Source organism: Macaca fascicularis, chromosome 1 (genome assembly GCF_037993035.2).
Source record: "Macaca fascicularis isolate 582-1 chromosome 1, T2T-MFA8v1.1".
NCBI lineage: Eukaryota > Metazoa > Chordata > Mammalia > Primates > Cercopithecidae > Macaca > Macaca fascicularis.
This window is the reverse complement of record NC_088375.1, coordinates 5629533-5642882: the sequence shown is the minus strand read 5'-3', so window position 1 is coordinate 5642882 and position 13350 is coordinate 5629533. Positions and strand designations below refer to the sequence as shown.

Sequence of the window (13350 nt, the reverse complement as noted above, 5' to 3'; positions counted from 1 at the left end):
ACTCGGTGAAACCCCGTCTCTACTAAAAATACAAAAATTAGCTGGGCGTGGTGGCATGTGCCTATAATCCCAGCTACTCAGGAGGCTGAGGCAGGAGAATCGCCAGAACCAGGGAGTTGGAGGTTGCAGTGAGCCAAGATGGCACCACTGCACTCCAGCCTGGTAACAGAGCAAGACTCCATCCCAACAACAACAACAAAAATACATACACACACACCCCCCACCCAATATGTTGATTCATTTGATCAGAAATGATTAAAGAAATACTGACCAAGACCATAATCGATACTGCAATGAAATGAATATTCTCTTCTTTAGCAGTCTTTAAGCTAATAATTCAATCTTTTGAATTTAAGCCTTCTGGATGTTACCTATTACTTTAAAATTGTTCTAATTGCCCTAAATCTAAGCATCCCTGTTTCTATCCTTCCCCATTTCACCCCTACATATAAGATTCATAAAACACGTAGTGGGAATGCGAGAAGTGGACTCAGGAAGAGCAGAGCTAACTACTTCTAAGTATATTTGGAAAGTTAACACATATTTTGTCATACCACATAACTAATTCCTTCAAAAAAATCGATATTTAAGACATTTAGACAGTATAGGATTATCTGGCCATGCAGATAACACAAATGCTGAATTCTGCCATATTCCTACTTATAAAAAGGTTCAGGCTAAATACAATCAAACTACTAATTTGTATTAATCTGTAGCCTGTTTTGGCACTTAGACATTTCTGGTCATCTCTGATCTAGATGTTTTATAGGTACATAGTTCAGTTTTTCCTATAACAACATCTTATAGCTTCTATATACCTCATTTCAAACAAAACAGAATTTCATAAAAGCCTCATGTAACTTCTGTTTCTACCAATCATTATGTTACATGAAATAGTATTTGATCAATAAGGCAATTCTGTGTCAAATTTTATATACGATTTGCTTGTTACAAAAGTAAGACTGTAACATCTAGAATTTATTCAAAATGTGTCCTGGCACAAATTCCTTTAATGTAGTCAACCTAATTCATAACACTGTCATGAGAATTACTATTACCTTGTATGAGTTACTCCAGGGATCAACAAATGACAACCTGTGGACTAAACTGAGCCCATCGCCTATTTCATTTACTGGAACATAGCCAAACATATTCATTTACATATTATCTGAGGCTGCTTTTACCCTACACTGATGGAGTTGAGTAGTTTGCAAAAGAGATGATATGAACATCAAAGCCTAAATTATTTTATCTGCCCTTTACAGAAAGTTTGCCAATCCCGAGCTATCCTAAGGGTCTCATCATAATGGAACTCAGAGCAGTCAAGACACTATTACCAACAGAACAAATAGAGTGCTTTCATAAATAAAAAACTAGGCACATTAATAATGGTTATTATGTTAAAACGCTTCAGGTATTTAAAACCACCCAAAGTCAATGCTAAAATCAAAATGAATATGTTCCTTCCAATAGTCTTACTATGCTTCTTCATAAAACATTTCTGTAAACATAATAAAACTTGTTTTAAATGTAACTTGTAAAGTTATTTGACTTAATCATGTTTAACATTTTTATTTGATCAGAGCAGTCGAGTAGAAATTATTTTGCAAATCAAAAACTCACACATAAATCAACTACATACATGTTAGTGAATAAAATTTCCTCCAAATGTAGTGAACTAAATTTTTAAACATAGTGCTTTTTTCCCAACTAAAAGCTGCTTTTCTCAAAACTGTATCACTTTGTAATTACTTTATGTTTGTCCCTATAGTCTCTGCAAAAAAAATTTTTGATTCCTTTTTTTTTTACCTTGAGATCACGGTACACGATCTTTCCGGAATGTAGATAGTCCAAGGCAGAGACAATTTCTGCACCATAGAAACGTGTGCGGTCCTCAGAGAACACCCGCTCTCTCGACAAATGGAAAAACAGCTGCAGGGTAAACAGCAGGGACAGGATTGTAATAATTACTGATTTAGTGGGGGAAATTAACACAAACATAAAACACCTCTCATCACCATATTGTGATGATAGATAGTGTACTCTCAGTGGACACTGAGCATTCCTAGACAGCAGCTGGCTTATCTTTTCCAGGTTTCCAAGGGGAAACTGCGAGCTGTTAAATCAGCGTTTTAATCAATATACCAATCTTGTTTAAGGCATTCTGCTTGCTACCCATTTAACCTTCAGTTACCAGAGGAAAAAAGTATGCATCATCAGATTGCAATTTCCCTCTCACTATACTATTGCTTCACTCTTCAAGGATTAGGTATTGAGACATTACTAAAATAAATGAACACAAGCATAGACATATTTTCTACTTAATTATTTGATTTCAAAGACAAGACTGCCAATTTGCTGAAACTGATTTACGTGAACTTGTTATATTCCACAATTTTTGATTCATCATAGTATCTCTAGAAATATTTTCAAAGTCAAAGTCAAATTATTATTGAGAAACGTTAAGGTTTTATGTTTTTAATTTATTTTGGTAATGCCCAAAAGGAACTGAGAAACATCCATTATTCTCATCACGGTTCTCAATGTATGTTCTATTTTCAGTAATAATTAGCTACAATGCCAATCCTTTCTCATGCAATCACTTAAAACTATAAGCCCATCCATTTCCTAGTTAACTACTTAAAACATATACCATTCGACAGTCCACAAACATTCACTGGGTGCTTACTGTGACCAAGCACCCAGCTCTCCAACAGGCCACTTCTTCATTAAAGAAACTATAAATATTATCTCTCAATTGGACAACATACATAAAGAAAGACCAGGTTTCAGGCACTAGGAACTGACTATCAATCTTAGTTGTTGAAACATGCTTAGAACAACGAAAGATCATTCACAGTGCTGAGTAAATTGTCAGGTATCACAGTATTAATAGATACACAATACATGTCTGTGAAAAAAATGAACCAGTCAATACACTCTTGACTGCAAGATCAGAAACTATTCCCTTACATGGATCATTGACTCATAATGTTTCTACAATATTGATGAAAATTATGGTTAACTAAGATTTGTTCTGCACACACCAAGTCATTATTTCAGGTAACATAAAACAGGTTCCCTACAAATTTATTCTTCCCCATTCCCACCCTCACCTTCGCTTAACAGCGTATTATTAAGATAAGCTTTATGCATGACCCACTGGCATAGCAAACAGAGAGAGAGAGAGAGAGAGAAGATCTCATCTATAGCCCCAAAAAGTGTAGCACAACAATAATTATATTAAAACTAAAATATTTTTGCAGTCTCTAAACTTTAATGCTTCCTACTATATTACTGTATTTTATCAAATCTCATATGCTACCAATTGGGATTGCATCATCATTTTATAAAACACCAAGGAAAAAAAGGTTGTCAGTTAAAACTATAACACATGATCTATTCTAAAAGGCATTCTGGGCCGGGCGCAGTGGCTCAAGCCTGTAATCCCAGCACTTTGGGAGGCCGAGGCGGGTGGATCACGAGGTCAGGAGATCGAGACTATCCTGGCTAACATGGTGAAACCCCGTCTCTACTAAAAATACAGAAAACTAGCCGGGCGTGGTGGCGGGCACCTGTAGTCTCAGCTACTTGGGAGGCTGAGGCGGGAGAATGGCGTGAACCCGGGAGGCGGAGCTTGCAGTGAGCCGAGATCACGCCACTGCACTCCAGCCTGGGAGACACAGCGAGACTCCGTCTCAAAAAAAAAAAAAAAAAAAAAAAAGGCATTCTGATTACAGAAATTTTAAGTATGTCTTCCAAATAATCAATATAGTATGTGAAAAATCAAATCATTTATACAATTACTCAGGGATAGTTTTCAAAATTCATTCATTTTATATATTTAGACATACACTATCCATTACCAGCCTAACAAGGATAGAAAGTAGAAGGAGCCACGTTTTCCAGGTTAAAATAATTTCTGCCATGCAAAATATCACTAACTTTGATGAAAAGATTGTGTGATCTCTATGTGGAGTTGTGGTAGACTTCTAACGAGATGAAAATAGTAATTAGGTTTCTAAATTTTCTTAAAAGAATGTCAAGTCCACTATCTACTCATTTAACTTTACAAAAAATATGGATCCTCCCTAAATCAATATAATATATGCAAGATTCTAGATCTTTATTTAGACTATGTATCTTCAATGTGTCTGCCAGCCAATTTCTATAAAAATATCAGCTAAAAATTATATTTAAGGGAAAGAATTTACTTCACAGTCTGCTATCTGATGTGTACCCTTACTACTTTATGGAACTTATTCTTAAGATAACCAACAACCTCTTAATCACCAAATCCAATAATCTATTTACAGTCTGCACTGCTTCTTCCAATTCTGAAGCTTAGGACATCACCTACTGCCCTCTTTCTTGAAACACGTTTCTGGGCTTTGGTAATACGACTCTCTCCTGATTTGCCTCCTCACTTTCTGGATAATCCTTCTCGGTTTCTACTTTGGCTCTCAATCAACTTTTCAATTCAGCATTCATTTAGTGAGTATCAATTATTTTAAAGTCACTGCTGGGCACTGGAAAAGAAAAAGAGGGAATACAATGATAAGAGGAATCTCTTATGTTTACAAGCATTGATTGTGGTAACGTTCTCATGAGTATACACTTAACTCCACATTCATCAAGTTGTTTCCATTAAATATATATAGCATTTTGTATATCAATCATAACTCAACAAAGTGGTTTAAACAAAAGACATAATTCCTGCCATTAAGCAATATGAATGAAGAGGACACAGGTATTGATTTTAAAAAAAAAAGAGGGTTGTGATAAATTTCATAACTCAGATATTAAAAGTACTTTGAAGGCAAAGAGGGATTAATCTATGCTGGCATCATGTGAGGAGACTTGATAGATAAGAAAAGGCTTTACTTAAGTTTTGAAGAATGGGTTTTTCATAAATGGAAAAGTTAAGGGAAAAATCCCCAAAAAAGTGCTCTTCAAGTTTTATTCATTTGTATTTCCAACACAGCCTAGGACAGTACCTGCACATAGTAGGTGATTAATAAAAATTTAGAAAGCATTAATACTAAAGAGGAAAAACAGCAATGGCAAGAAAATACATGTAGGGAACACATGTATACAAAAAACAATATACAGTCAGATAAATAATAGGATTTCCGGGAAAAAAAAGATGAGATCAGACTGGTTAGGATCTTTACTAACATGATATAAGCAAGAATTTTTTTTCTGTAGATGAGAAGTATGAAAGAATTTTAGGTTAAAAATTAGCATAATTTGGTTCCACATACACAAATCAATGAATGTAATTCATAACATAAACAGAACACAAAAAACACATGACACAGAAAAGGCCTTCAATAAAATTCAACATCGCTTCATGTTAAAAACTCTCAATAAACTAGATATCGAAGGAACATACATCAAAATAATAAGAGCTACTTATGACAAACCCACAGCAAATATCACACTGAATGGGCAAAAGCCAGAAGCATTCTCCTTGAAAACCAGCACAAGACAAAGATGCCCTCTCTCACCACTCCTACTCAACATAGTTATAGAAATGCTGCCAGGGCAATCGGGCAAGAGAAAAAAATAAAGAGCATTCAAATAGGAAGAGAGGAAGTAAAACTGTCTTTGTTTGCAGATGACATGATCCTGTATCTAGAAAATCCCATCCTCTCAGCCCAAAAGCTTAAGTTGATAAGCAAATTCAGCAAAGGCTGAGGATAGAAAATCAATGTGCAAAAGTCATAAGCATTCCTATACACCAACAACAGAGAACCAAATCATGGATGAACTCCCATTCACAAGTGCCACAAAGAGAATAAAATACCTAGAAATATAGCTAACAAGGGAAGTGGAGGACCTCTTCAAGGAGAACTACAAACTACGGCTCAAGGAAGTAAGAGAGAACACAGACAAAGGGAAAACATTCCAGGCTAATGAATACAAAGAATCAATATTGGGAAAATGGCCATACTGACCAAAGTAATTTACAGATTCAATGCTATTCACAATAAACTACAATTGAAATTCTTCACATAATTATAAAAAACTATTTTAAAATTCATATGGAACCAAAAAAGAACCCGTAGAGCCAAGACAATCCTAAGCAAAAAGAACAAAGCTGGAGCCATCACACTACCTGACTTCAAACTATATTACAAGGCTACAGTAACCAAAACAGCATGGTACTGGTAACAAAAACAGACACATAAACCAATGGAACAGAACAGAGAACTCAGAAATAAGACCAAGTATCTACAACCATTTGATTTTTAACAAATCTGACACAAATAAGCAATAGGAAAGGACTCCCTATTGACTGATTCATTGATTGACTGACTGAGACAGAGTCTTGCCCTGTCACCCACGCTGGAGTGCAGTGGCATGATCTCAGCTCACAGAAACCTCTACCTTGCAAGTTCAAGCGATTCTCCTGCCTCAGCCTCCTAAGTAGCTGAGATTTATGGGCATGTGCTACCATAGTGGGCTAATTTTTGTATTTTTAGTAGAGATGGGATTTCACCATGTTGGCCAGGCTGGTCTCAAACTCCTGACCTCAAGTGATCTGCCCACCTCAGCCTCTCAAAGTGCTGGGATTACAGGCATGAGCCACCGCATCTGGCCAGGACTCTCTATTTAATAAATGGTGCTGGGAGAACTAGCTAGCCATGTATAAAAAACTGAAACTCCCCTTACTTATACTTTATACAAAAATTAACTCAAGATGGATTAAAGACAAATGTAAAACCCCAAACTATAAAAACCCTAGAATAAAATCTAGGTAATACCATTCAGGACAAAGATATGGGCAATATTTCATGACGAAAACATCAAAAGCAATTGCAACAAAAGCAAAAATTGACAAATGGGATCTAATTAAACTAAAGAGCTTCTGCACAGCAAAAGAAACTACCATCAGAGTGAACAGACAACCTACAGAATGGAAGAAAATTTTTGCAACCTAGCCATCTGACAAAGGTCTAATATCCAGAGTCTACAAGGAACTTAAACAAATTTACAAGAAAAGAACAACCCCATTCAAAACTGGGCAAAGGACATGAACAGACACTTCTCAAAAGAGGACATTTATGTGACCAACAAACACATGAAAAAAAGCTCGACATCACTGATGATTAGAGGATGCAAACAAAAACCAAAATGAGATACCATCTCACACTAGTCAGAATGGTGATTATTAAAAAGTCATGAAACGGATAGATGCCGGCAGGGCTACAGAGAGATGGGAACGCTTTTATGCTGTTGGTGAGAATGTAAATGAGTTCAACCATTGTGGAAGACAAGTGTGGCAATTCCTCAAAGACCTAGAACCAGAAATACCCTTTGACCCAGCAATTTCATTACTGGGTATATACCCAAAGGAATACAAATCATTCTACTACAAAGATACATGCATGCATATGTTCATTGCAGCACTATTCACAATAGCAAAGTCATGGAATCAACCCAAGTGCCCATCAATGATAGATGGATAAAGAAAATGTAGTACATATAATCCATGGAATACTATGCAGCCATAAAAAGGAATGAGCTCATGTCCTCTGCAGGGACATGAATGGAGCTGGAAGCCATTATCCTCAGCAAACTAACGCAGGAACAGAAAACCAAACACTGCATGTTCTCACTCATAAGTGGGAGCTGAACAATGAGAACACATGGTCACAGGGAGAACAATACCACACATTAGGGCTTTGTGGGGCGGAGCCAGGGGAGGGAGATCATCAGGAAAAATGGCTAATGCATGCTGGGCTTAATACTTAGGTGATGGGTTGATAGGTGCAGCAAACCACCATGGCACACATTTACCTATGTAACAAACCTGCACATCCTGCACATGTACCCTGGAACTTAAAAATAAAATGAAATAATTAGCATAATTTTAAAAAGGCAATTCAGGTGAAAATGAGAGAATCAACTAAAAATGCCTGAGACTACAGCCTGCTAAACAATTTTTAAACTACAACAAAAAAGTTACTGACACCACTGTTGTGAAAAGCTGCAGACACAATGAGAGAAAACCGTACCAATCTGTAAGGACATCACTGTCTGGTTACAAGAGCCAGATACATAAACTTTTCTACTGAAATTAAGGTAATTATTATAAAGTAGAGAAGACACTTAAAGAATAAGCACGTTTGGAAATATCAGAAGTTATATTTGAGCTCGCAGAGAGCTTCTGAGGGACATCAGCTAAGGTAGTAGTAACAGACATATAAGGAGAATCAATATGCCAGAGGGAACTAGCTTTTACCACTTGGGTCAAGGGAGAAATCAACAATGTTGAGGTTTTTCTATGGCTGACTGAGTAGATGCTGATATAAAGGAAAAGAATGGGAATGGGGACAGAGGAGCAATGGGTTTTATTTTGACATGCTGATATCTAAATAGGCATTTGATAACACAGCTTTGCAAGGTCATGAAGGTAGATATGGGAATCATTCATAGAAAGGAGACTGTTAAGACTAAGAAAGCAAAGAATAGTCTAGGAATTCAGTAAAAACTGAAAAGATAAGTGAAGGCAGAATCTTAGGGTACTACTATACATAGGACAGAAAAAAGAAGCAAAACAGGACATTGACGTGGAATACTAAGAGATGTAAAAAAAGGAAGCAAGAATACAAGAAGTGAAGGGAAAATAAAGTTTCAGAAAGACAGGAACATTTGCTGAACTTAGGAATTAGGTCATCTGTTCCTTTTCAAAGGTAAGTTGTCATATTTAGGTGGGCTGAAAAGAGAATGTGAAGGCAGAAATAATACACCATTCCTTTAGAAAAAACTGAATGAGGTGAGCTAGGGTATTATTGAACCAGAAGGTTTTTGGTGCAACATACTAAATAGCGCCTTCAAGAAAAAGGTTTGTCTAAAGAAACTGACCTATATAACTACAATTCATATGGAATAGGCACACAAATTAAAGACCAAAGAAATAACGAAGCAAGGAACAGGTTATTTTAGGTTATAAAATTTAATACCGAATACTTGAACATGACAATATATGATAAGGTATATGGGAAAATGACTAATAAACAGTGCAACAACAATTAACTCTGAAGAAGCATAAAATGTAATTTTCACCTCATATCATAACAAAATTCGTATGTATTAGTCAAACATAAAATTAAAAACTAGAAAACATGTATAAGTAGTTATGAAGTCTCAAGATGAAGAATAATTTTCTAAGCATAAAAGAAATGGAAGAAACAGACTTTTCGCTTTTCCCCAAGATGGTGGATTGGAGGCTTTCTGCATGCCTCAGCCACTTGGACATAGCAAGATAAAGATAACTCTGTGAGCTTTAATTCAAGAAGGGAAACAGGAATGTACTGAAATCATGAAGTACACGTCAGATCCCAGAGAGGAGAAGGCTTGCAAATAGCCCCAGTGATGGCATCCAGCTGATAAACGTGAAGTGAAGTCCCAGTGCATGAGAGAGGCAGGGAGCCTCCCTCTGTGACTCACCCTTCCACTGGGGATCCAAGCAACCCAGGCCAAAGGAGAGCACTTCATTTCTCTCAATCCTGGAGCTTACCTGGGGAGTGGCTTGGAGTCACCGTGAGGGGAAAAGCTGCAGGCATTTTCCCAGACCCGGGAAAAAGAGCAGGACAATGTTTTTAATTTGGGCACATAAAAAGTCAGCCATTCCTTGATGACCCAGCAGTGTGGCTGCACAGGCATGTTAGTCTTGGACCAGAGATTAAAACACCTGCTCTGGAGTGGGATAGGGGCTTCACAGCCAAAACTGGAAAGTGCCCCAACAATAGGGCTAGAATTGTGCTTTCCCAAGTTGCAAGCCTGGGGCAGCAGGAGAGCTGCTAAAGCTGCAGTTTCTCCTGGGCTGCAAAACTTGCAGTCACGACCAGGTTGGCAACCTGGAACAGATTTGCATGTGCCATTGCTGGGTACCCCACTCTGTTCTCCTGAGATCATGGTGCAGTAGGGCCCTTTCTGCTACATCTCCAAGCTTATCTCCGGCATCCAGAGTAACCGTTTGCCTAGTTCAGCAGCCTAAGCCACGGCACTCCTCCTGGACACAGGTTATGGTAAAGCAGAGCTCTCTCTGCTCCATACCCAGGAAGATCTCTAGGCATGCAGAGTACCTCCTTGCCTGCTTCTGGAGTTCAAGTCACCCCACCCCCTCCTATGCAGAGATCTTGGTGCAGGGGGCCTCTGCTCCATGCTCTAGGTATCTCGAGCACCTACTCTCCTGGACTAGAAGTTTAGACCATCCCCTATCCCTGTGCAGAGAACTTGGGGCTGAGGAAGTTTCCCAGCTACACTACTAGGCACATCTCTGGGCCCTTGGTGGCCACCTACTGAATTCTCCATTGGCACTAGTGCCTGTGTCTGTCATCAGGGGACCTGTACGTGGACCTGTCAGGTCTGGCCCTGCCATTCCTGCCCTCTGCCAACCCCCCAACCCTGGGGCTGGGCAGTGAGCTCAGACTATGGTACATTCCATGAATTGGCCATTGCCTATGGCAACAAAGAGCTTCTGCCAGTGAACAAGTATCAACGTATACACTAAGCCATGCTGGCTGCAGTTGGCTCTTACCTCTAAGTGCCATCTACAGGCTTGCAGGTTAAATGCCACAGCCCAAAATAAAATTGGCCAAAAGAAGCACAGACAACTAAAGAAACAAAGTCAAAGACCCTACCCAGAATTCTCTATGGTCACATCCTGAAGGGAGGGGAAGAAAAGGGAAAGGAGAAAAATATATAATAAAATTACAGGGAAAGAAAGGAAAGAAAAAAATCCTACCCGCATGAAAATAATTACAAAGTTACAAGTGTTAGGGTCTCCAGATAAGAAAAAAGCAGCATAAGAATTCCAGCACTATGAAAAATCTGAATGTAGTGATACCACCAAAGGATCACACTAGCTCTTCAGAAATGGTCTCTAACCAAAATGGAAACTGAGAAATGACAGATAAAGAATTCAAAGTATGGACTGCAAGTAAGCCAAATGAGATCCAAGACGAGGCTGAATATCAACCAAAAAATACTTCTAAAGTAATCCAGGAAATGAAGGAAGAAATAAGCATCTTTAAGAGAAATCAATCAGACTTTCTGGAATTGAAAAAAATCACATAAGGAATTTCAAAATACAACTGAAAGTTTTAACAACAGACTGGACCAAGCAGAAGAAAGACTTGCAGAGCCTGAAGACCAGTATTTCAAACTAATCCAGTCAGACAAAAATGAAGAAAAAATAATTTTAGAAAATGAATAAAGCATTCAAGAAATAAGGGATTACAAAAAGTGATAAAACTTACAAATTACTGGTATTTCTGAGAAAGAAGAAGAAAAAGTAAACAATGAGGAAAATATATTTGAGGAAACAACTCAAGAAAACTTTGGTAATCTTGTTAGGGAGGCAGATATCCAGATACAAGAAATCCAGAGTACAACTGTGAGATACTATACAAAATAAACATCACCAAGGCACACTGTCACCAGACTGTCCAAGGTCAACACTAAAGAAAAAAAAAACATCTTAAAGGCAGCTAGAGAAAAAGGGCAGATCAAAGGGAATGCCATTAGGCCTACAGTCAACTTCTTAGCAGAAACCTTACCAGCCAGGAGAGATTGGAGGCCTATTTTTAGCATTCTTAAAAAAAAAAAAGAAAGAAAGAAAAAGAAAGAAAGAAATTCCAACCAAGAATTTCGTATCTTGCCAATCTAAGCTTCATAAGTGAAGGAGAAGTAAAATCTTTTCCAGACAAACAAGCACTAAGGGAATTTGTTACGACTAGATCAGCCTTATGAGAGATCCTTAAGAGAGTTCTAAATATGGAAACAAAAGAAAAATAAATGCTACCACAAAAATGCATTGAAGTATATAGCCCACAGACTGTATAAAGCAACCACACACTGGAAAGTATAAAGCAACCAGCGAATAACTTCATGATAGGATCAAAACATCACATAACAGTATTAGCTTTGAATGTAAATGGTCTAAACACCTCACTTAAAAGACACAGAGTGGCATGTTGGATAAAAAAACAAGACTCATCCCATCTGGCTGTCTTCAAGAGACCCATCTTATACATAATGACACCCATAGGCTCAAAGTAAAGGTTTGGAGAAAGAGCTACCACACAAATGGAAAACAAAAAAGAGCAGGAATCACTATTCTTTCATCTGATAAAACAGACTTCAAACTAACAGCAGTAAATTAAAAAAAAAAAAGACAAAGAAGAGTATTACGTAATGATAAAGGGTTCAATTCAACAAGAAGACTTAACTATCACACATATATCTATCTTCTCTCTCTCTATATATCTTCCATATATGTATATATCTTCCATATATACATATCTCACATGTATGTATGCACCCAATATTGGAGCACCCAGAGTCATAAAACAAGCACTATTAGATCTACAAAAAGACATAAATAGCAACACAATAATAGTGGGGGAGTTCAGCACCCCACTAGCATTAGTGAGATCGAGGCAGAAAACTTACACATTCTGGACTTAAACTCAACGCTTGACCAACTGAATCTGAAAAAGATCTACAGAATACTCTCTCCATCAACCACAGAATATATATTCTTCTCATGTGCACATGGAACAATACTCCAAGACTGACCACATGCTCATCCTTAATTTAAGTCTCAAAAAAGTTAAAAAGAAAAGAAAAGAAAAAACAACAACCCTGAAATCATACTAACTATACTCTTGGACCATAGTGGAATAAAAACAGAAATCAATACCAAGAAGATATCTCAAAACCATGCAGTTACATGAAAATTAAACATCTTGCTCCTGAATGTCTTTTGGGTAAACAACAAAATCAAGGCAGAAATAAAAATGTTATTTGAAATAAATGAAAATAGGTACACAACACACCAAAATTCAAGAGATGCAGCAAAAGCAGTGTTAAGAGGAAAGCTGAAAGCACTAAATGCCTACCTCAAAATAGAAAGTTCTCAAATTAATACTCTAACATCACATCTAGAGGAACCAGGAAAACAAGAACAAACTAACCCATAAGCTAGCAGAAGAAAAGAAATAACTAAAATCAGAGCAGGATGGAATGAAATTAAGACCTAAAAATACACATAATGAAGTGATGAAGCCAAAAGTTGGTTCGTTGAAAGGATAAGGAACATTGCTAGACTGCTAGTGAGATTAACAAAGGAAAAGAGAAGGTACAACTAACCACAATCAGAAATGACAAAGATTACATTACAACTGATCCCACAGAAATACGAAAGGTCCTCAGAGGCTACATGTCTACACAAACGAACAAGAAAATCTAGAGGAAATGGATAAATTCCTGGAAACACAATATCCCAAGACTGAATGAGGAAGAAATTGAAACACTGTGCTGACCAATATCGAG

General features: G+C 37.4%; 1 protein-coding gene across 5 annotated transcripts in view; it reads right to left on the bottom strand.

Annotated features, from left to right (window-relative positions):
- The window catches only part of AKT3 (AKT serine/threonine kinase 3), a 362856-nt gene that overhangs the window by 75075 nt on the left and 274431 nt on the right, over positions 1-13350 (bottom strand). For all 5 annotated transcript variants that reach the window (XM_005539655.5, XM_065531593.2, XM_065531583.2 and 2 more), the window contains one exon: positions 1810-1932. In XM_005539655.5, the coding sequence (XP_005539712.2) occupies positions 1810-1932 (123 nt within the window). The remainder of the gene's footprint in view (positions 1-1809; positions 1933-13350) is intronic.